The sequence below is a fragment of the Ochotona princeps genome, chromosome 11, assembly GCF_030435755.1.
Source record: "Ochotona princeps isolate mOchPri1 chromosome 11, mOchPri1.hap1, whole genome shotgun sequence".
Taxonomy (NCBI): domain Eukaryota; kingdom Metazoa; phylum Chordata; class Mammalia; order Lagomorpha; family Ochotonidae; genus Ochotona; species Ochotona princeps.
In genome coordinates, this window is record NC_080842.1 from 39,247,118 (window position 1) to 39,272,176 (window position 25,059).

At 47.7% G+C, this 25,059-nt stretch overlaps 1 protein-coding gene across 1 annotated transcript; it reads right to left on the reverse strand.

The window, feature by feature from the left end:
- Positions 1-237: 237 nt before the first annotated feature.
- TRIM35 (tripartite motif containing 35) lies at positions 238-17,906 on the reverse strand. The gene is made up of 6 exons (XM_004579082.2): positions 17,326-17,906; positions 8,243-8,338; positions 5,150-5,380; positions 3,620-3,642; positions 2,692-2,810; positions 238-1,763 (listed from the first exon to the last, which is right to left on the reverse strand). The coding sequence occupies exons 1-6, from the start codon at positions 17,758-17,760 to the stop codon at positions 1,192-1,194; spliced, it is 1,476 nt and encodes a 491-aa protein (XP_004579139.1). The 5' UTR covers positions 17,761-17,906; the 3' UTR covers positions 238-1,191.
- Between the last annotated feature and the right edge of the window lie 7,153 nt (positions 17,907-25,059).

Here is a 25,059-nt window from a genome sequence, read left to right on the forward strand (position 1 = left end):
AGTGAGTTGGTAATTAAAAAGTACCTGCAGGCATGTGTCAGGAATGGAAAGTGCAGGTACATGTTTGTGGGCATGGTGGAGTGAGATGAAGATCCAAAAGACATGAAAGCAAGAACAAGCAGGCAGAGGTCAGCAATAAGCGCAGCACCTGCCTCCCCTTTGCTCTCCAGTAGCACCCAGGGTCCTGACCACAGGGCCACCCCTCAGACTGATTCCATTTCCTTCCTCATGGCCATCACAGGCGGCCATGAGCCCCCAGCCCTGCATTCACATATGAGGAAACCAAGGCCCAGAGAGGGAACAGGCTGAAGCCAGGGCCTCTAGCACTTTCCTTGGGAATCCTATGTTCAGAGGAAGTTGTCCAAGAAGCACACAGACTAGAGGAGATGGACACCCTTGCCTCCCCTCTGTGGGGCCCCAGGGGGGATACACAAAACCTTTTTATAATCCTGACATAAAAGGTGGATCAGCTGAGCCGCAAGTCCTGTCCCAACAACATGACAGCCACCCTGATGAACACTCATTTCCCATGTATTCTCTATGCTGTGGCCTCCCCAGCACCACTGACATGGAGACAGCCCTTCCCCTACAACTCATTCCTAGAGCCAAGAGCTTGCTGGAGATGGACGCCTCTATGCAGATCTGCTGTGAGAGCCACAGTCCTATCGCCTCCTCTACTCAGCTCTCACACTCCAGGTCGACATCACCCTGGCTCATCATTCCAGGACCAAAATCAGGCTACAATGGCAGCCCCTGTGATCTAACATGGGGGTTGCTCACCACAGTCACTCCAACAGAAACATGGCCCGGGATCTCCCCTCACTTTTGCCTCCTGCCTGAGGATGGTGCTTCCCTCCCAGCCCCCAGAGTCCCTTGGGAACTGAGTAATCAGCATCTCTTTTTCCATGGCAATTGTCTTCTAGATTAGCTGGCCTCACCATGCCTATCCCAGAAGTGAGCACTATTCCCTAGAAATGCTGGAATGAGGTTTCAGAAAATTCACATCCGGAGGCACCATAGCTCCACAGAGCCAGGACACAGCACCTGGCAGCTTTGAAGTGAGGCAACAGGAGAAATAAGCAAAGCAGCTTGGAGCCTGAGTCAGGGGGAAGGAGTCCAGTGAGATGGTCAGGGAGAGGCTGTGCAGCAGGGACTTCAGGAAGAAAACCAGACCCCCAGCCCCTGGTCTGCTCAGCCATCCAGCTCTTCTTTGACTGAGACACGCAAGGGGCAGATGCGCAGAGGCTCGGGGGGCCCATCTCCCCGTGCACCCCCTAGGTAGAAGTAGGGCTGCACCTCCCCAAAGCGGGCATGGAAGGTGTACAGGTGGCAGTTGCGCTCAGCATCGTAGAAGGACAGTTCGCCTTCCTCACACTCCAGCTCCACGCGCAAGCGGCGCGGGATGGCCAAGACCAAGGGCGGTGTGGCCGGGTCAGAGGTCACACAGTGGTCCCCTTCTACCCCCTGCGTACGACACACATACCAGAAGCCCGAGCGCGTGTCATGGTAGCAGCTGTGCGAGTGGCCCTCGGAGTCCTGCCGCACGCGCACCACGCCCACCCGCCAACTCTGCAGCCCGCCCAGGGCCACCTCCCAAGCGTGGGAGCCTTGTGAGAAGACGCGGGAGCCCAGCAGGCAGGGCGCCGAGGAGAAGCGCTCAGGGTTCTCCACCTGCACACGGTAGCCATGGTTGGTGACGCTAGTGAGGTCATCAGACACGGATAGCCAGCCAGCTGCAGTGTTGGGATCTAAACTGAAGGGCACTGTGGGCAAGAGGAAAGTGAGGGTCAGTCAGCTACAGGTGATACCTCTCCCTTTCACCTGCCTGCTGACAGCCCCAGTGCTCCCAAACCCATCACCTGTGCCCCACCTGTTCCCTCAGTCCACACAGGGAGATGGGCTGGGCTGAGGAACTGTGCTGTGCTGTGCTGTAAGTTGCATTGTGTCCCCCGCCCCTCAAAAGGGCATGAGGCCATCTTAATTCCTGGTACCTCAGGATGACACCTCACATGGGAATGGGGAAACTACAGATAAAGCAGTTAAGCTAAAATCAGACTGGAGTGGTGCTCTTAATCCCGTATAATTGGGTCCTGATAAAACGTGAAGCAACACAGACATTGGAGGGGAGAGTACCACCTGCCAAAAGAGGTGGAGATCCAAGTGCCAGAGCTGCAAGCCCAGGTCAGCAAGGATGGTCAGCAAGCAGAGACTAGAGGAGGCACGGGAGGATGGGAGGACTCTCCCTACAGGTGTCACAGGGAGCACGGTTCTCTGCCAACCTTGATTTGGATGCCCAGCCTCAGGAACTGCTGTTGTAAGCCAGCCAGCTTGTGGCAGCCCCGGCACAATGATACAGGCAGGAGCTCTGCCTCAGGATGTCTTAGGGAAGCATGTGACCCTCCCCGAATGCAATCAGGACACAGTGGTTCCCGTGGGAAGGAGTCACCTTGGGACAGGTGACCGTGCACTGAGGAAGCTGTTCCCCAGACACAATCTGGTTCTCAATAGAGAGGGGAGTGCTCTTCTTTCTGAAGAGTAAGGGAGGGCTAGACAAGAAGGTACTTTGTCAGGAGGGGAGGGTAAAGGGTCCAGAGCTTGCCTGGAAGAACTGGACAGTGAGCAGCTGTGAGGCAGGTGCATTCAGCCAGCTCATGATTAGCACGAGGTGCCTGCCTCCGTGCCTGTACCCACCAGATTCCACAGACGTGAGCATCTTCTTCCAGACACGGTACTGTAGGGAGTCCAGGTACTTGCACACATTGATGAGCATGCCAGGCTGGACGGGCTCCGGCTCCATGGTGCAGAAGAGCCTGGGAAGGGAGCACTGGACATGGTGAGCGAGGCCACATCCTTGCATTCTGGATCATACTGGGCTAACTGGAATTAGGTAACACAACTGGGTCCCTTGTCTCCTGCCTCAGGCCTAACTTTCCATTTTCCCCAAGACAAACCTGCAGTGGGCTCTGGTAGGAGATGGGCTGGGAATTGAAAGGGTTGCTATATTCCTTAAGGCTTCAATACAAGGACTCCCTTACCTTAGCTGGGAGAAATAGAAATAGGAGGTTCTCTGAGACAGAAATCACACATGTAGTCACGGGATGTCTGTGCTGGACAGGAATTTAAACATGCACTAGTCCAACAGTTCCAAGGTTTCACCTGGCCTTTGCTTGAACACCTCCAGTGACAGGGAACTCTCTACCATACAAAGTACTCTCTTTCACCTTTAGGCAGGTCTGACAGGGGCATAGCTAACTCTTCCTTATTTGTCCCAGTGAAACCAACCACTGTCAACAAGAATCAGTGTGTCCAAAGCCTTTCAAAAGGAGGGGGGCTGGTCAAGAAGCAAGCCCAAATGTGGGATGACCCATTAACATATATGTGTGCAGGGTGATGGTCTCCCTCCATGCACTAAGGATGGTGGCCGTCCACACTTCCCACTCTGAGCCCATGCCAACCAGAACTGGAATACCTTGAACAGGGCTCTCTCCATCTGCCAGTCTCCATTACTACACCCAGCTGGCTGTGTGACCTCCCTGCCCCAGAGCCACTGGAGGTAGTTAGTACCTCTAGTATTTCTGCCTGTTCTTCCCCTACACTTTCACCAGGCTTGGCAACTTACCGCCGTTTTCGGCTCTTATGTTTCTGAAATTAAAAAACAAAGATACACAGAGAAAAATACGTTAAGTTTTGACCTCAAGAGAAGCCATGTATTCAATATTCATGAATCAGAAGCCTTAGACTTCATATTGTTAGGATGTCAATATCTCTATCTCAGCTAGATTGTTTGCAAAAACTAAAGAGTCAATCCTTAAATTCATATGGAAATTCAAGGGATCCAGAAGGGTTTAAAAATTAATCCTGAAAAAGAACTAAGTTGGAGGACTCACACTCCTCACCTTCCAAACTTACTACAAAGCAGTAGTCATCGAGTATTAACATAAGACACAGAAATGAATAAAAGTGAACGTGCAGAAATAAACCATCACACACACAGGCAAGAGTGTCAAGACCCACTAATGAGAGAGAAAATAGTTTTCCAACCAACAGTGCTGAAACAGATTGTACAACACATACACAAAATGAAGGTACATCTTTATGTTATACCCTGGATCAAAGACCTAGCTCTAGAACTAGGACTAAAGGACTCATATCTGTAATAGATAAAGAACTCTTATAATTGAACAACTCAAAAAAGAATCCAGTTAAAAACAGGCCAAGGAACCAAATGGACATTTCTTCAAAGAAGATCCACTAATGATCAACAAGCACGTGGAAAGACATACAGCAGCATTAGTCACCAGGGAAGAACAAGTCAAAATCCCAGGAAGACTCCACTGCACACCTGCCTGAATGGCCATGACAGTATTTCCAAAAGGCAAGTGTTGAGGAGGATGTGGAGAACCTGGCATCCTTGCACCTGCTCTGGGAACATAAAATGTTTCAGCTGCCTTGGAAAACAGTCTGGCATCTCTTCAAATATGGAGTCAGGAGACTCAGCAAGAATGCTCCTGTGTGTATAACCAAGAGAAAGAAAAACAGGCCCACAAATCATCATCATTATGGGTACACAAGTGTGTACATTTGAAAGTGTGTATAGCCATATTATTCACAGTAATAGAGAATCAAGCCTAGTGCCCACAGAAAGGATCAATGAATAAATGGTAATATGCCCATGTGATGACAGATACGTCATAAAGAACAAAGTAGTAAGGTATGGAAACTCCTCCATAAGGACCAATGACTCATGGAGGAGAATGAAACCAATAAAAGAAAAGAAAAAGCTTATCCTATTTAGAATCATCCTTTGCTTAAGGGGAGAAAACATCACAATATCATATTTAAATTTTAAAAAATTGCAGACTTCATTTTATGCGGGGAGAGAAAGAGAAGAAACAAACAAACAAAAAATGAGAGTGCACAGGAGAGGGTGAGAGTGGGAAAGAAAAGAGAGAAGACAGAAATAGGATACCTTCTTGGAACTCTGCTCTGGATTAGTCTTTCTAGCCTTTTGATACAGAGCACGTCATCTGCTGGATCCTCCAGGAGCCAATGGGAAGACTAGGCCAGCCAGGGGTGGTGGTCTGTGGCTCCCAGCTGGTGCCTGGACTTCCAAGGCCCTGCTGCTGCATCAACACACCAAGCTCCTTACCATGAGAAAGGAAACATCATCTTCCTTCATCTCCGCCTGCAGCCGCTCAATCTCATGTGCCAGTGCCTCGGTTTCCTCTGCCAGCTGCTTCATCTTCTCATCGGCCAGGAGCTGCTTCTGCCTGGCCTCCTCGGCCATTGAGTCCAGTATGGCCTGCTCCTCCACCCTCAAGAACTCACGTAGCTTGTCAAATTCCTGCCGGATACGGCCTTCCAGCCAGGCAGCTTCCACCTGTGGCATAGAGCAGGGGGCAGTCAGAGATGCCACAAGGCAGATGGGACCTCAACCATCACCCAGAACAAAGATGTCCAGATGCCTCATGAAGGAACCCTGTGCTCAAAGGACATGATCACACATAGAACCCTTAGATAAAACACCGAAGTCAGACTTTATTTGCACAAAGCTGTAAATTAGCATTTTAGTTAGGAAGGGGGTAAAAAAAAAAACTCTTGGTTCCTGGCTTTGGATTGACTGAATTCTGGCCATTATGGCCACTCCACTTGGGGAGTAAACCGGTGGATGGAAGATCTTTCTCTTCGTCTTTTCTTCTCTCTGTATATCTGCCTTTCCAATTAAAAGAAAAAGAAAAAAAAGGGGGGGGCAGAACTTCTTGAAATAAAAAGACCTCCCATCTGCTGGTTCACTCCCAAGTGGTCGTAATGGTCGGAGCTGAGCTAATCTGAAGCCAGGAGCCCAGAGCTTCTTCTGGGTTTTCCACGCGGGTGCAGGGTCCCAAGGTTTTGGGCCTTCCTTGACTGCTTTCCCAGGCCACAGCAGGGAGCTGGATGGGAAGTGAGGCATCCAGTGCCCCTATGGTATCCTGGTGCTTGTAGGGAGAAGATTTAGCCACTGAGCCATCACGTCATGCCTGGAGGGGGTGAATCATCAAAGATGGTAACTGTTCTCCCATAACCGTGTCAATATGCCACGTCCTATACCTTGTCTAAGTTTCAGAGTAGCAAGGGACATTCTAAATCAGGGATGAATTATTACAAACAATAACTTTGGAAAATTATCTGTCTTCCAATCTCAGGACTTCAGGTTTGCCTAATCTAGAGGTCTCACCAAAACCCTAGCAGGGAGCATGATTTTTTAAGAATATACATTTTCCACGAATTTCTTGAAGACCTCTCATATACAGATTTTTAAAACTTTCTGCTCTAGGAGGATAAGAGAAGGTCTGTATCCTAGTCCTGGAGACCCCCAGAAACCTCCAACCTCCCAAGTGCTTGCGCCACAGAAGCAGTAATACCTCATCAAGGATTGTCATTATGGGCCATATGCCAACTGCCAAGGAGATCACAGGGAATTTAAGTGCCCTCGTAGGCCGAGAGCTCTTGAGGTCAGCAATTTCCTATTGGATCTTCCACACGGGATTGAAGCAGCCCAGAACCTTTCCCATAGGAGGTTCATACCATAGGGTCTAATGACATCAGAACAACAGCCAAGAACCCCAGGTGGTCCTCAGAGATAGAAGAATCATAAATTCCCTTCTGAACTCAGGAGAGGAACTTTCTCTGGTCCTTACTTAGTTCCAACCTTGGCTCCCCATCTTCTCTTGCCATCAAGGTCACTCCGGAGACTCAAAATTAGCTCAGATGGGCAGAGAAAAACTAAACTAGAAAGCTTAGAACAGACAGGAAAAAGTCAGCTTGGCCTTTCCTTGACCTCACTAGATAGGATACAAGGTTCAGTTATTCCTCACTAGCTAAGTTATTGGAAATTTCTCTGCACACCCCTCCTAAGACTGTTCTACTCTTCAATTGTTAATATATGGCTTATTAGAATTATAAGAGTTATAAATCGGTTTTGATTATCCTAAAATGCATGACGTTCTGTAAAATCTCTTGAATACTATAAACTGTTAAATATAAATATAATAACAATAACATGCTAAAAAAGAATGAAATACTATTTACAATTAGGTGGTCCCAACTAGAGACCATTATGCTCAGTGAAATGAGTCAATCACAAAAGGACAAATATCATGTGTTCTCTCTAATATAAGGAAACCATCATGGAAAGTATAACTTCAATAACCCGATCCATACTGTGTTTTGTTATTGGCTGCATCCCATGTTTTGATGTTTTTGATTTCAGTTTCATTTATTCCAAATACTTTCTTTTCTGTATTGAATTCATCACTGGCTCACGGATTACAGGGTGGCATCAATCTTCCCAAGAGACTTTTGTGTTTCCTTTGTGTCACCCATGTGTTAGTTACTCAGTGGTGCATTTTTTCATGGTGGTGTAATTTGTTGTTGATGTGGCTGTTGTTCTAATTCATACCAGTTGTTGACCTTGTTTCCTGGCTTCTCATTTATGGAAATGTATAGTGATGGAGTACTGGGGACTACTATATCCAGATGTGTGGGTACAATGCAACATGCATTGCTGCTTCCAAACAAAACATGGACTCCCAGTGAAAGTGTTGGAAATGTGTAGACAATGGGATGCTTGACTGTCTGACATTATCTGTACCAGCAACGTCGGGGCACACTTAAATAAGAGACTGATGGAATTATGATTCCTTATGAAGGACTATACTATTGTAGCAACATGGGGAAAATCTGTCAAGGGGTGGGAGTTTGGGGGGAATCTCAGTTTATATGAAATTGTACCACAAAATTTAAAAAGTAAAACAAACAACAACAAAAACACCTTTCTGCTCCAAAAGAAACATCCTTGATTCTGTTATCTACAAATTTTTTTAAGGAGCTCTATCATTCCGGAGACAAGGGGCAGGGCTGCTGAGGCAGGCAACAGGAGAATCAAAGCTCCAGGCCACTGCTGGCTTGAACACACTAGGGGTGAAGTGTCACATACGCTCAAGTTACTCCAAATCATGGTACACATGATGCAGGCGGCCATCTCAGCTGTCCCTGCCCTCCTTCCCCAGTGAGCAGAGGTGCAGAGTAGCCCTGCTTGTCCACACACAGCCGTATGAAAGCAGCAGGACTAAGGAGGGCCAACTATGGCCAACTGTCACCCAGTCAGTAACGTGAGTCACCTCCAGATCAGACCCACCTTTGCTACTCTCTCAGACTGTCCTGGGTATCCCCCATCTTCCTGTTCAGCTCCTAGATCACTCACCTGATTGTGCTTGGCCATGGCCTCATAGGAGCGCCGCATAGCCCAGAAGGCCTTGGCTTTCTCCCGCAGCACGTGTTCCATGTTCCTGCACTTGGCCTGTGGTGGGGAATGAGAAGGCGGGGAGAGAAGTAAGTCAGCCTGGAGGGTGGCCAAGGAGGACAACCTTCAGGGATTCCAACTCAGTAAGACTGGCTCAACCACATTTACTAAACCCAGGAGTGTGGATCTGACCTGAAAGCAGATGTTGAAGGCCCCCAGAGATGTTCTGGCCTGCCCTGTCCATGGATGCCTGAAAGAGGTGGGGAGGCAGAATTGCAGCCAGTTCTCTCTCAAGCTGGTCATGAGAGGGCACAGCGTCCTGCCTGAACCAAGGCAAGTCCAGAATGGGCCCTGACTCCAAGTCATGCAGGCAGCCATGGAGAGGTTATCCTTACAGTCTCCCTTTCCAACCTTTCACGCTGAACTGATCGGCAGGCATCAGTCTTCAGGTCTCACAGTAGGGCTGAGCCAGTCTTTCCCATGAGGCCTAATCTACACAGGCCCCTTCACATCTCAATGGGTCTTTCTCCTAATGGTCTAACATTGCTTGGTCTATCTGAAATACTTCATCAGCAAATTTTGATGTTTTGGTTGTTTTTCAGATTTTTGTTCATCGTTGTTTTTGATCACTTTGGATGCCTTGAAGAAGCCAGCTTTTAGGTTAAATTCTTACCTTTTGTATATCATTTTCTTTTTAAAAAGATGTATTTATTTACTTATTTATTTGAAAGGCAGTTATAGAGAGACAGAGTGATCACCCATTACCTTGTTCAAATCCAAACTGGCCACAATGGCCAGGGCTGGGCCAGGTTGAATTCAGAAACCTGGAATTCCATCTTGGTCTCCCACAAGTGTGGCAGGGCCCAACTACTTACACCATCTTCTGCTGTTTTCTCAGGCACATTAACAGGGAGTTGTACTAAAATTGGAGCAGTGTAACTCAAACCAGTACCAATATGGGATGCTCATATTGAAGGGAGTGGTTTAACGGGTCCCCATTTTATAACTTTATCCTGTTCTCTCTACATCATTTTTAAACATTTACATATTAATGACAGGCAGAGTGCCAGACATATAGGGAGAAAAAGACATTTTCATCTGCTGTGTCAACTCCCAAATGGACGCAATAGCCAATTCTGGGTCAGACTGCAGCCAGTATCACAGAGGTCCATCCAGGTCTCCCACAGGAGTGGCAGGGGTCCAAGTACTCAGACCATCTTTGTCTGCCTTCCCAGCAGGAAGCTGCCTCAAAAGGAGAACAGTCAGGACTTGAACTGGTACTATGATATGGGATGCCAGCATGCTGCACCACATTGCTGGCCCCTTTTCTCTCTACATCCCAAAAAAGCTTTTCAAGTTTCACCTTCCCTTTTGGAAAGGAAAACAACTGTAAATAATATGAAATATAAATAACTAACATTTATCAAGCACTTACTGTGTGCCAGGAACTGTGTTGATATTTGACAAACTGTACTGTCACATCACCCCATCGTCCTTCTTAGGGAAGTAATAGTTCTGATTCCATTTTCCAGATGGGAATGATATGGGATACAGGCAGGAGGTGAGTTTAGGACTGTTGAGCTGGAAGTTACATGCACCCATGTGCAATTCTATGTTCCTGCTTATCAATCAAAACACCTCCTTTCCCAGGATGCATCTGTTTCATCTGGAACCTGGAAAGGGGTGGGGGGTAAAGGAGGAATGCCATGATAATGGATATTAAATTAAGCTGCACGAGAATTTATGATGTACCATGAGATCCCCAGGCGGCTTCACCCCTGGTGAGGCTCCTCCCTGAGCTCATACAGGAGCCCAACAATCAGAAAAGTGCTCTCTCTTGTCCACCTCAGACCATGTCTGGAGGGACTGCTAGATTCCTTCTCTGACTCCCTTCCCCCGATCTTTTCTCCTTTGGTACAAAGCTGGGATGTCTGCTCACTCATAATCGCCGTTTCTGTGTACCCATGTTCATGTGTGTGCGCACAGTGCGTGTGCACATGTACGCTTTCTCACCTTTTAAATAACACTTAACATATACATCAGAGCTTAGAATTCTCATCTTTGTGTATCACAAGGACCTGGACTAAAAAGATGAGTACTCCTCTCACCTCCATTAGAGGAGAAAATAAGGCACAGTGGAGGCAAGGGCCAACCCACTACAGTGGGAGAACCAGGATTTGTGCACAGAACTCTCCAGCTCTTTAGGCCAAGTTCTCAGCCACCACATTATGCATGCTATCTGACAAGGAGAGCTACTGTGCTGTCTGTCCAGTGACTGTATTTCTAAATTACGTCATCTAATTTCCAAATTTCTTGTCTTCAAGCATGTTGTCAGTTTTCTTTAGTTCTGCAGAATAAAATACTAGAATTCTAAAATTACTTTGCTCAATTCTTTAATAATCCACACGCCAATGAAACCTTCCTCAAATAAATGTCATAGGCATTCTCTTCTCTACCGTGCATTCAGGTTCCAGGGGCAAGAACTCCTGGGACACAAGCCAGGCATCTTCCACTGTGGTAGTTGACACCGAATGGTTTTCCAAAGCAATTCTACCCACTTCTACAACATGAACAATGTTAGCCAACGATGCTCACTGATCATTTAGAGCTTTACTCTGAAACACTTGTTAAAGCCTTTTGTTCATTTTTAAAATGGTTTTTATTTATTTGAAAGGAAGGGAGAGAAAGAAAATCTTCCATACATTGGTTCACTCCCAGACAGTTGCAAGGGACAGGACTGGGCAAGCCAAACCCGAGAACCCATTTTCCCACATAGGCAGAGGGGCCCAGATGCTAGAGCCATTTGCTGCTGCTGCCCCAGGCACATTAGGTGGGAGCTGGATTGGGAGCAGAACAGCTAGGACTTAAACCAACACTTTATGGAATGCCGGTATCTCAGGCAGCAGCTTAACATGCAGTGCCACGAGGCTAATCCCTTTGCTAATTTTCAGTTGGGATGCCAGCAACTGTCCCATCAGTTTATAGTTATTTACTAGGTATGCACACTGCACACCCTTCGTTGGTCAGATATATAATGGGTGTCTTGTATTGTATAGTTAACCTACCTTGACTTCAACATAATCTGCCAGTCTTATGCTTTATGATTATTTGCTTAGGAGCACTTCCCTAAACTGAGCTCACTAATAAATCTCCCATGGTAGTTTGTTCAATGTCACAGCCTTCCTGCTAAACTGGGGTCTCATGTGGAAACCTGGTGGCTCAGTGTCTTGATTAATGGGGACTAGATGAGCATCATTCTTCATGGGTCTGCAGAGACACCTATCACAAATCTAACAGGGATCTATTTTGTGGCCTACTTCCCTGTCCCATCTGTCCATCCTTGCACCAACATCACACAGTCCTAATTTCTGTAGCTGTACAACCAAGTGATCTCTAATAGGCACTTCTAGGAATACAGTTATCTCTTAGGTTGCCCCAAATTCCTATCTGGGTTTTCTCACCCAGTCTAGCAATCATTTCCATTTAACCCTAGCATTTAATGTAATTATGAATATATTTGCATTTGAATCTGTCATCTCTTTGTACTCTCTGTCTTGCTCACTAAAAATAAAAGAAGAAATCATAATGACTGCAACACTGAGTTTTTTTAAATGGAATTGGGAGGCCACCAAGGACGCAGGCCTTATGCATGCATCAAGAGGTTGCCTTGATTGCGAAGTCTGGTCACTCTCCCACTGACCAGAGGCAACTGAAATGATGTATCCAGATTTGAGACACACATCAAGAAGTTACTGGTCTCTCATTTTTAATTTGGCTTATACATTCTTTTCTTCATCTTCTGCTGTTCATATAGCCCCTCTGGTACTCTACATGCAATAGAATTGTCCTATAAAGGAATTTTTACTGCTTTGTTTTAAAGCAGTACTCCTTGCCCCTACAACTAGCAACTTTCTTTGCCTTCTTCAGAATAATGATCCAGAGCTATCTGAATTTGCATCTCCCAAACTGCAAGCTCTAACACCACAAATCCAACTCTGTTTACTTTTATGGATTCAGTTTGAACTGATCAACACCTACACCATCTTCTCCTCTTTCATTTATTATGCACTGTATTCCACTTATTTCCTTTTCTATGCATTTCATGGCTAACCTAGAAAACATTACATGTTGTAAGTTTGAGTCAGAAAGGGCCTAAGCAGTTTCAATATTCTGATTTTAGCCCCTGTATATGGCTCACTATTCAAACGAACTGTCTGTCATCAAGGAAGTGATTGAATGATCTGAAAAGCTCACAGTAGGCCTCAGGGTAAGGCCAGCTGGGATGAACACAGATGATTACTGTTCTCAGGGGAGCTCAGTGCCCAGAAGGGGCTGAAGCATCATCCAGTCCCAAGCCCAGAAGAGTAGAAGATCCCTGGTTGTGGCATCACACTGCACCAGTCAAGTCTGTCTATTTATAAACACACACAAAACAGCACATTTTTATTTACACTTAAGGATTCACACTATGAGTAGATGGTCACATCAGTTTGTTTGTTTGTTTTTAAATAACAAGTTGAGTCCTTTAGCATCAAGTTTTTATTGTGCATCTCATACTTTAAATACAAAATCCTGTTACCCACATTATCAACACAGGTACCCAGTGCTATAACAGGAGGTGGGAAAACAGGGGTTGAGGGAAAGATGAGAACTATTTCACAAGCTCTTCACAGCACCTGTACAAGTACTAAATATCAAAATACAGGGGCTGTATTAAGAGCCAGGCCCAGGCCAGGTTTTCCATCCTGTGACACTGTACACAGTTTCCACTTGCTTCATCCAATCATCTCAACATCACCTGGGGAAAGGTCAGTTGTGACCCAGCTCATTTCCTCCAGGAAGCTGTCTGGAGAGCTTCTCACCTTCATGGGCTCTCTCGGCACTCAGAACATCTCTACCTCAGCACTGACTACCCAGGACTGTTACTTCTCTTCTCCTGGAAAGGTCATGGGCTTCCCCAGGGCAGGTCCTAAGCCCCAGGTCTTCTCCTCCAACATGATACAGCTTTGCAGAAGGAATGACATCTGCTCTGTAAGGTGAGAGTCCCGGCTTTGCTCACTGTCTATCTGCAGATCTCAACAAAAACAAAGCTGCTGCTCAGCTCACCATCTGCTCAGACACAGTGCACTGAATGCCCATGTTCTTCCAGCATACCACAAGGCCTCCTGGACTCAAAGTGAAGATGTTCGACCTGTATCCTGTCTTTATCACTAACCACTGGCAAGATCCTTAGTAATGTTCTTTCTCTAGTTATTATATTCCCAATCTTACAACTAAGGGCACAAAAGCTTTGTACAGTTTCTAAAATTCCACTTTAAAATGGGAAAAACATGCTGTTCCAGCACCAGGACTTCTTGTCTTTTGTCCTATATATTTCGCATGTTGTTCTCAGGCAGACTGATGGAGCAGCTAAGAGCTCTGGCCACTGAAATTCTACATGGCTGAAGGTGACCCACAGCCAACAATCATAACTTCTCTGCACCTTGGTGCCCTCATCTGGACTGAACTACAGTCAAGCTCAAAGGACTGCGGTGAGGACTCCACCAATGAGGTCATGTGAATACGCCCAAGAGTGCACTAGGCACAAATCATGCATTCACTGGGCGTTAGCTTTTACAAGTAGGTGCCATTTACATACCAGGTAGTTTAACACCGTTTAACAAGTCCTAGACATGTTGGACAGATAGCATGAATGGATTGAACATGACTCAGTCTTGTCCAGATGCTTTTCTTCTCCTTCCCCAGTCTGGTCTCTGGACCTTTTGGTTCTCTTGGTGTGCAGACTTCCCATGAAGCAGTTGTCTACCATGCAGCCACTGCTGGAGCTCCGTCATCAGGAGCCCCGGTGAACAGAGTTTGGTGAGACTCCCTCCCTGCCCCTGGTGCAACAGGAACTTTAGCTAAGGCCTGGTTTAAAATCTGGGGACTGGAAATGGCTTGAGTATCTGGGGAAAAGGAGGCAAAGAACTAGAAGGGAGAAAACTTGAAATGCGACTTCATAGGTACCTGGAATACCCTTAGATAAGATCTAGCCAGATTGATTCTAAGGACAAAATCCCAGGTGAGGAAGGAGAGATTGGAGCAGAAAGAGGTTGGAGAGCCCAGAAAATCCACCCTGTCAGTCCAGGGGCATGGATAAGAACAAGGCGGCCATGCCTTGTGCAGAGACCCGGGTGTCAGGGTCCAGGGCCGCTCTGCTGTTGCAGGTGCAAGTCAGACAGTGCTGAACAGGGAGTCAGGAAACCTGAGTTCTGATCCTGGCCCTTATCACTTTAACCCCCTATTGTTAAACAGTAAGCAGAGAGTTGACAAATGTTACTAGTTTCTACAGCTTCAGCATCAGCATTTTTATTCAGTTAACAACGTACTTCACGCCAGGCTATATTACTTTCAATGTCTTGGTCAAACAAATACAGAACAGAAATACACTTCGCAGGCAGAGAATGAGCCAGAGTCAAATGAAGGCTAATCATATCACATGAAAGTTCCAGAGCTCTTCCAACGGGCACATCTCGGCTGAAAAATCAAATCATTGCCGGAGTAGCATAGAGGGAGAGTCGAAGGTGTATTTGTCAGGAGGAGAGATTCAGTTTTAACAAACTAACCTTGCAATTCGCATTTTAACTAGAACCACTGGGGCCAGTTTTATGGCACATCAGATTGAACTGTCACTTGTGGCACTGGTGTCCCATATTAGGGTGCTGGCTCAAGTCCCAGTTATGCTGCTTCCAATCCAGTTTCTTGCAATGTGCCTGGGAAGATGCAGCAAGCGGTTGGCTCCTGTCAGCCATGTGGGACACCTGGATGGAGTTTCTGCCTCCTGGCTTGGGCCTGGCCCAGACGTGGCTGTTACAGCCATTTCAGGAATGAATCAGCAGATGGATGCACTCTCTCTCTCTATTTTTGCTCGCTCTGCCTTTCAAATAAGTAAATAAATCTTTATTTTTAATTCTTTAAAAAATTTGGAATCATGGTGATTTTAGTTTTGTTTTTATTTGATGTTCAATTTTATTTAATTTTATTGCTTACAATAAAGTGGGTCTCAATCTCATCTCTAGGAGGAAGGCAGGAGAGTTAGCAGAAGGCCATGTGACAACAGGTAAGTTGGGATGATGAACCTGAAAATGGAAGGGGTGTCTGGAAGCTGGGCAAGACAAGGATACCAGTTCTTCTCTGGAGCCTCCAAAAATCACAGTCCCGCCGACACCTGTTAGGACCTGGCAGTTCCCTCATGCTATTATTATTATTATGCTATTATTAATTTGTGCAGTTTAAGCCATTATGTGTAAGTCCACTTGTTAACACATAAACACAGAAAGTGCTAGCTGGTAGGGTCAAAGTGCTTTTTCTGCACATCTTATCACATTTCCCCCTAATAAGAATCAGGCTCCGTATAGCAAGCCACAGCTCCTATCCAGCCCTTTGTCCTCTACGGGATCCTCCCACAACCATCAACTAGCACCAAAACAACTCATCAGTTGATTGTGACTCCCACCTAAAACATGAGCTTCACAAGGTGAGGGACTCCCACCTACAGACTCAGGAGTCTCAATGCCCAGCATTAGTCCTGGCACACCAAAGGTAGGTACACACTGTTAGGAAACGAGTTGCACCCTGCATCAGACAGGCCACACACAGTCTCATCCTCCTCAGATCTTTTGGGACTAGATCACTCCCTGCACCCCTGGCCACCATTGTTAGTGCTCACTAACCCAGCATCGCTTCTCTGCTGAATTCTTCTGCTCCTGTGGCCTTTACTCAGTCCCTCTGGCACCCCCTGCATCTCCATCCTCATTTCTAACTATGAACTTCAGTGATACCTAGGAAGTCTCCCCTTCTGAACCCTTCCACATACTGCTGCCTCTGCCTGAAACAGCCTCCTCAGCCCTCAAGTTCCTGCTGTTAGCATCCTGAGGGGAAATGAGTCTCTCTCAAATTCCACTGTGCCCCCGGGAGGCTGGCCTTACAAGCACCTACTCAAACTCAGGAACTGCTGAAACATGTCTTTAGAACATGTGCTCTGGAGCCTGGCCCAGACCTGCAGTCTGCCTGAGGTCCTCAGCTTTGGCCCTGCCCGGCCCCAATCTGCCCTTCTGCCATGTCACCTGGGACTGGAGTCACGATCTCCCCCTGCCTGGATCCCAGCCTGCAGGCTGCCCAGCACTGGAACTGGCTGTAATCCTGACACAGACCTTCTACCAAGGGAAATAAGGAAAGCGTGGGAGTGGAGCACGGCTCAACAAAGGTGACAGAACAACAGGGGACATGCCTATGGTGGAAGCAGAGATCAGGGCAACATAAAATGCTGGCATGCAGTGGACATTTTCAGAAAACTTTGTTAAATTGAGACCTATGTATGGATGTTCTGGGGCACAATGGAAATGGTTGACTTTCTTCTCATGGGCAAAGGTCAAAGACTTTAAAAACTATTGAGCTAGGCTAATCCTAAATTTCTGATCATTTTTTTCCTTTCAGTGTCAAAGAATTCTCCCCTTTAGTCTGGCCTTGTAAATCACTCCTAGGCATATGCTATAGCTCCTGGAATAGCAGCCCTGGGATGCTAAATGATAACCCAGATTATACTAGCTGGACAGGGCTACAGTTACAAGTATGCACAGGAGCAAGAGGACTGATTTGGGGGAAACTTCAGGGCTCCAAAGCTAGCTCCAGCACTCATCCTCCACACATTGAGTGTGTCAACCTCCTGGGTACACCCCAGGCACGAAGGGTGCAGGGCCCAGGCCGGTTCCCACGGGGCGGCCCTGTGTGGGGAGCATCCAGTAACCCCAGCTCTCGTTCCCTATTTACATTCGCCCTCCTCTCATCTGGAGGGGAGGGTGCTGCGCTGGCCAGGGTGAAGGCAGCCCCTTAGCAGGTAACCAGATGGAACTGGTGGGAATCCAGAGCCGCCATCTGCAAGCCAGGGCTGGGAAGAGAAGCATGACTGTGGCTCGGACTGGCTGGAGGGAAGGGAGAGTCCGGGTCGCCGTGCCCAGGTCTGGCTCTGCCACCCACGTGTGTGCGCTGGGTCTGGTCGCTCTTACCCGAAAGTCGTGTGCGGTGTCCTTCACCGGCTGCACGCGGTGGCCCTGGTGCCGGGAGTCGGCTTGGCACGAGCAGCACAGGAGCTCCTTGTCCTCCAGGCAGAAGAGGTTCAACTGGCCACGGTGCAGGCGGCAGTGGCGCGAGGAGCGCTGGCCGGCCCAGCGCGCGCTCTCGGCCTCCTCGCGCAGCAGCTTCTCCACCAGGTTGTTGAGGGTGTGGTTGGTGCGCAGGTCGGCGGGGGACGCGCGATCCTTGCACACGGGGCAGGTGGGCGTCACCTGCACCTCCCAGCAGCGGCTCACGCACCCGCGGCAGAAGTTGTGGCCGCAGTGCAGCGTCACGGCGTCGCGGAAGGGGTCGTAGCAGACGGCGCACAGCAGCTCCTCCTTAAACGAGCGGGAAGGCCCGGGGGACGCGGCAGAGCCAGGCTCCATGGCACGGCCGAGCCGCCGCTATCCTGGGCGCCCGCTACTTCGGTCCGAGTCCCTCCCACCCAGCTGCTGGCCCGGAGGCTCCGGGCCGTGGACGTGGGCGGTGCCCAGGGGGCGCTGAGGGGCAGCGGCACTGGCCAGTCGGCGCGGCGCACTCAGCAGGCACCGCCCCCCGCTTCCGGCTTGTGAGAGGAAAGCCGGGAAGAGCGAGGCGGGCTGCGGAACTGTCATTCCCCGCCGGCCGTTAGCGCGGGAGCGTGGCCTGCTGGGCGTGTCACCACCTGCTTCCGGCCTGTGGTGGGAAATCAAGGCTCGGTCCCCCGCCCGATGCCGTGCCTGGAGGCCTCAGGCCCGCGTGGCGGGAGGCGCGGGAGCCCGAGGCTGCCTGCTTCGGAGGGGTGGCCGAGCACGGTCAGTGGGGTGCGTAATGCCTTGTCACAGGCCTGTGGTGTGGTTACTCGGCCACTCGTGTCAGCCATTGCTGAGCCTGCCCCACCCCCGAGACACGTGAGGCAAGGGGACGCTGGGTAGACCGCCGCCAAGACCCCACTGCAGCCCCTCTGGGGAGCCGTCACGCACAGTCAAGGTCTGTCTCCTCCTCGGTCACGATGGCCGGCACCTGCTGTGGCTGCCAGCCGGGTGAGGGCGAAGCACGGGCGGGTGCCGGGTGAGGAGATGCGGTGAGCTGGCAGCACGGGAAGCCACGCTGACGGCTTGCCGGGGACAGCGTCCATGTCTCCTGGTTCCTGACAGCCCTCGGATACAGAATCCTTGGCACAGGACACGCTCCCTTCCAGCTTGCTCCAGTGTTTCCAGGTGTCTCGCCTTCCTGCACTGCCTTTCCAATGGCACACAACCATGGCAAAAAAAAATACCGTCTCCCGCCTGCAGAGGTCTGGCAGACCAACTCCTTGTGAGAAATTTCAGTTTTCCTAGACTTAGGTTTCCTCTCCTACAGTGTAGGCTCCGGCGGCCCTCACCCCAGAGCTGGACCCAGAGGTGCTACGATGCTCGCTGGTCAATGGTCCTTTGTCTCTGACCTATAGGCCTCAGGTCTTATTTTCATGTTTTAGTTACTTGAAATGAGAGAGAACCTGAGATCTTCACTCCTCCCATGCCCTCGAAAACCTGAGATGATAGATCAGGAACCCGGAACGCACTCCCCGTCTCCCACCTGCGTGATGGGGTTTCTCCGAGTAAAGCCGTGGCTTGCTGCATCCTGGGATGTGCATTTGCAGGAAGCTGGAGTTCCAAGCATTCCCATGTGGGGTGCAGGCTTCCCAGATGGCGTTTTACCCCCTGCCCCTAATGCCTTCACTAAGACTGGTGTCTGAACCCCCACACCTTTGAGGCAGAGTAGATCAGGCTCGCAGCCGTCTCTCCCTCAGCTGGCACTTCCTCTCTTCCCTTTAATGATTATTAAGTCAGCTCCTTGCTAAAGATTAACTCGCTGCATCAAGGGAGTGGCTTCAGGATAAGGCAGTCGGCACAGAACTCTCTGAATCACAGACTCAGAATTCAGTAGCCACTTCTACAGTTGGACTCTCTAGGCTAGATGGTGTTCTGAGAGCTTCCCAGAGTGACACAAACGTGCAAACCATCTACCAGAAGAGCAGTGCCCACATTGTCATCACAAAACAGGCACACGGCTCCCTATCTTTAATATCAAGCGAAGGTCATAAGCATTGTGTTAACCAGGGGATTCACACAGAGGCTCACCATGCACTTCCTCATCCCAACTTGCTAGAACATTCATCAGACTTCATTCCTCAGGATGTCCAGTGATAGCCTGTTGATTCCTTGCTCTGCACATTGCAAACAACCTGGGGTCAGGACTCTACTCACCCTGTGTCAGACAAGCCCATCCAGGCGTGGCAATTCTATAAGCCATTCCTCCAGCTTGGGGAGCATTGCATCATGTTTGGTAGCCTACAGTAGGGCAAAAGCTCAGGCCTGGACAGTTCTCAACAGTTTCTTCCCATTCTTTTCCTCCGAATAGTCCTTTCCTCACATATCAAGGGGATGAGTACCACTAAGGCTTAAGTTTTTCTTATACTGGTCCACAACTCTTCCTGAGCTTTTTGGAAAAAAAGAAGAAAACAACACAGATTGCTGGGCCTATTTCGGTTACATGTCCTAGGGGAGAGGCCTAGGAACATGCATTTTTACACCCTCATCGCGTGATACTCAAGCACCTTAACATTTGGGAGTCATCATACCAGACCTATTCCCACAGCAACTTGTCAGGTCTCCCATTGTGGTGACCGGTTCAAAAATTAAGCTTAGGTGCAATACCTGAAAGGACCACAAGATGGGGCTACTTGGCTGGACAAAGTCTAGTTGGATCCTAGTTATTCTATGAATCTACACCACTCACACACAGGTTCAGTTCTGTTCTTACCTGACTTTCCTTATTTGATTTGTTATTCTTAGACTCTGAATAGGTCTGGGAATCAAAACAAGGATGAACAGAAATTATCCTACATCTTTTAAACTGCAGGTTTTATAAGCATTTTAACAGGGTTCCCAGTTTTCTATTCCAAACTCCACCACTAGCCAGGGTACATGACCTGAAACATTATCATCAGTTCACAGTTCTGACTCTCTTTTCATCAACTATATGAGGAAAGATGAAACTAATTGCTTCAGATTATTACCAGCGTAGACCCTCCAAAACTGTTAAAGAGCAGAAGTAAAGGAGACTTGCTCTAACACGGCTTTTAGGAGTGAGCCTGAAGGGAGGTCTTTAGGCCCTGGGGACTTGCCTTTGGGAGCTATTCTCATGCAAGGATGGATTATATAAGCCGAGCACACTCTGCTTGTCTTCTGGAATTGCCATGTGACCATTCCAGCCTCCACTAGGTGTCAGACTAATGGGACCACCCAGACTTGAACTGTGAACCCTCATGTTATCTGTAAAAATAAAACTCCCCTCCTAAATTGCTCCTCTCAGATATTTTTTGAAGTATCAAAAAGCTGACTAATACAGCGTTTTGCCAGAGATGATACCCAAATAGTCAATGGAATATAATCTTGGGCAAAATGTCTGTTCAGATGTTTGCCCATATTCTCATCGGGATATTTGTTTTTCTTTATTGAAGGGTAGTTTGTCACATATACTGGTATTAATCCCTGATTATCTGATTTGGAAATATTTTCTCCCATTTCATAATTTGTTTTCATTCTGTTGAATAGGTTGTTTGATGCACTGAAGTTTTTTAGTGTGATGTTGCCCAAGTAATCCATTTTTACTGTTTTTGTCTGTCATTTGGGGCATATCAAAAAATCATTGTCGGGGGCCAGCACTATAGCTCAACAGGTTAATCCTCTGCTTATTAATGCCTGGCATCCCACATGGGATCTGGTTCATGTCCCAGCTGCTCAGCTCCCTGCTTATGACCTGGGAAAGCAGCAGAGGGATGGCTTGAGTCCTTGGGCCCCTGCCCCTATGTTGGAGACCCAGAAGAAGCTCCTGGTTCCTGGCTTTGCTTCAGTTCAGCTCCAGCTGTTGTGTGGCCATTTGGAGATTGAGCCAGAAGATGAAAGATCTCTCTCTCTCCTTCTCTCCGTAAATCTGTGTTTCTAATAAAAATAAAACAAATCTTTAAACTCATTGCCAAATCCAGTATCAGGTGTGTTTCCCTTGTGTTTATGCCTAAATGTTTTCTAGTTTTAAGTCTCATCTTCAGTTATCTCATTCATTTTGAATTTTTAATGTGCTAGTAGAGTACCCAGTTTCATTTTTTACAGGTGCATATCCGGTTTTCCCAGTGCCATGTGCTGAGGAGACTGCCCTTTCCCCAGAGTGGCTTTTGCCCCTTGTTGAGAATCCTTTGGCCACACATGCAAGAGCTCATTTGGCGGCTGCCAAAACACAATTCAGGCTATTTTTCTAGAGTTTACCTGAATAAACAGCCTCAGCTGGCCTGTGCTAGATAATGAAGTGATACCCTCAGGAGTTAACGAAGTACGGGTCTCTGTCCAGTGGATGGCCACAGTGCCTGTGTTTGGAAGGCTCTTGTGTTTCCTAGGCACTTTGCTATTGCTTTCCTTGCCTTTCTTGAGGTTCTTCTTGCTACCAGCTGTGCATCTGCCTGTGGCCATCAGTGTCTACTTCCTTCCTGTTGTGTCCGCCCACTGTGGTTGGGAAGAGATAGCCACCAGCATGACCAAGTCAGCAACGGCAGGACCAGGCTTGCACAGTCACTCCACTGCTTCAGTTACCTAGGGAGTGTGCGGTATAAGGTCAAGGTCCAAAAAGACCAGTCATGGGAGTAGTGGAGGTGGGTTGGAACAGGCAGGAATGCAGGCCAGCTGCCTCTTGCAGGACAATGCTCTCTCCAGGAGCAGCCTGAAGCCGCCTGCAGCTACAGAAACCCTGGAGCTGTGTCCAGAGCTGAGAAACCCACACAGCACTCTCTTCCTGTTGTTTTGCAGTGGAGAAATATAAAAATTTTAAAAAACCCACTTTTTTTCCATCCAGTCCTCCCTCTTAGGGACCCAAATTAATTTCTCAATGATGTAAATATGTCTTTTATTTTCCCACAGTGATTCATGCTTGATTATTCCTGGGATCCCTTCCTTTTCTTCACTGTGCAAAGGTCTTATTCACTTATTTTAATTTTTTCACCATACATATCTCAGATTTAGTGTTTCCCATATACCCATTATCCAACTTTATTATCAAATTTACTATTTTTGTTTCATATCTCCTTTCCACATTTTTTTTTTTAACTCTGCGGATAGAGGTTTGGGAAAAATAGAATATTATTTGATTTTTATTGTATTATTTTATTTTATTACTTAAAAAGGTATATTTCTGTTTATTTGAAAAGCAGAGTTAGAAGAGACAGAGGTCTTCTCTCTGCTAATTCATTCCCCATTTGACTGCAATGACCAGAGCTGAACCGAGGAACTTCTTATGGATCTCCCATGTGAGTCCAGGGGCCCAAGACTTAAGCCATCCCCTGCTGTCTTCACAGGATATCGGTAGGTAGCTAGATTGGAAGTGGAACCTCCAGGACTCGAACTGACAGCCTTATGGGAGACTGGCGCCACTGGCAGAGGCTTAGTCTGATATGCCATGGCACTTGTCCAGAAGTAGTATATCTAAAGCAAGCATTTTTTTTTTTCCCCAGGAACCCACTTTTAAAAGTCATGACAAGATGTGATCCCACTAGCTGCCATCTGACTCACGGTGCCTGCCAAGAAATGTGTCTGCATCTATTGTAGTCCTTCCAACCACCTGTAAGGTAAACCAGTCCAGTTCTATAGATTAGGACATGGAGCTTCTGTTTTAATTTCTATCTGAAAGAAATTTGACGAACTGACAAAGTATCAGGGTGCTCAAAGGAAAATAATTTTTTTTCTCTGCATTTTCACGTATCACACAACAGTCACTTCTGACACCAATACACAATTCTCACACATACATCAACTAGGGGTCCTGTAATTCACTTCAGTTCTGACCTACCAAGAGATGACATTGCATCAGACTCCACAGGCCAACGACTTGCTGCCCAGTCCTGTATCACGTCAAATGCTGATAGCACATCCCAGGTGGTGATTCAGTGCTTCTAACCAACTTGGAATACATTGGGATTCCCACTCCCCCACTCCTCAGGTGTTCACATTTATTTATTCATTCATGTTATTTTTTTTTTATCTGAAAGGCGGAGAGACAGAGAAAAGGGAAAGAGAGACAGAGAAAAGGAAAGAAAAATCCACAGCTCCACACCCCAAATACCCACAATGACCTGGCCAGACCCAAAGCAAGGGGCCAGGAGCTCAGACGGGAAGCCGAGTTCCTAAGCCATCATCACCTGCCTCCCAAGGTGCACCTTGAAGAGGAAGTGGGACCTAGACTTGAACTCATGCATCCTCCTATGGAAAGTGGCTACCCCAGTCATTAACCTTTGTGCCAAAGGCCCACCCCTCTTTCCTTAGGCTTGACTAATTTGCTAAAGCAGCTCACAGAGACTCAGGGAAACACTGTGTATGTTTGCTCATTGATTATAAAGCTCATTACCAAGGCTACAGATGATCAGCCTGCTGCCCGGAGCAGGATGTGGGAGAAGGGTGCGGAGCTCCACATTCCATCCAAGTGCTCCCTGCTCCGGGAACTTCCACGTGTTCAGCTCACCAGAAGTGTTCCCACCTCTGTACTCTCAGTGTGTATAAGAGGCTTCCTTCCCTTGGCATGACTGACTACATCAGCCTTGGCCACTGGTGATCAAGTCGACCTTTGGTCCTCCCTTCTTCCAAGTTTGGGGAGTGGGACTGGAACACCCCCCTCCCATAATGTTGTCTTGATCTTTGTGGCTGTCATCATCCTGAGGCTATTTAGGAATCCCCATCCCACCCACTAGTTATTTTACTGGCAGGAGCTGTGTGTGAGCAGCCTGGGGTAGTGATCAAATATACATGTGCTATTGTATCGCAGTATCACAGAAGCATGCCCAGCCATGGTAATAGAAATTCTTCAGAGGCAGGAACCGGAGCAATGCAGATACTTTTCCCCCACGTTAAAGTTTAACTAGGTTCAAACTATGTCCAGGACAAGCCTGATAACTGAATAGCATCTGGGACTTCATTTCTCACATTGCTTGGCAGTTCTCAACCTCACAGACCAACTTGGAAGCACCAGGTTTTGCCCTTGGGTGGACATGGAAAAGGATATTGGAGGATGGGGCCATTGCCTTGGAGGGCATGATCCTGAGGATATATCAAAGCTGCTACTTGGGAGTTCAGTGGGATGGCTCAGTGGCTAACTCCTCACCTTGCATGTCCTGGGTCCTATAAGGAGGCCAATTCATGTTCCAGGTGCTCCACTTTCTACCCAACTCCTTGCTTGGCCTGGGAAAGCAGTAGAGGATGGCCCAAAGCCTTGGGACCCTGTACACACATGCGTGGGAGACTCCAAAGAAGATCATAGCTTTGGACTGGCTCAGCTTTAGCCATTGCAGCTACTTGGGGAGTGAACCCGCGGACAGATGATTTTTCTGTCTCTCCTTTCTCTGTGAATCTGCCTTTCCAATATGAATATATACATACATACATACATACATAAATATTTTTTCTGCTTTGTTTTTAATTTCATTTCGTTTCATGACACATTTTCATAGGGGCTGGGATTCCCCCAACCCCTCTCCATGCCCTCCCCCCATGGTGGATTCCTCCACCTTGTTGCAGTGTTACAGTTCAAATCCAGTCATGATTCTTTAATTGCAAGCATGTACCATGCATAGAATCCAGCATCTTATTGTCCAGATAAATTCAACAGTTTCTTGGGGAGACCATCTC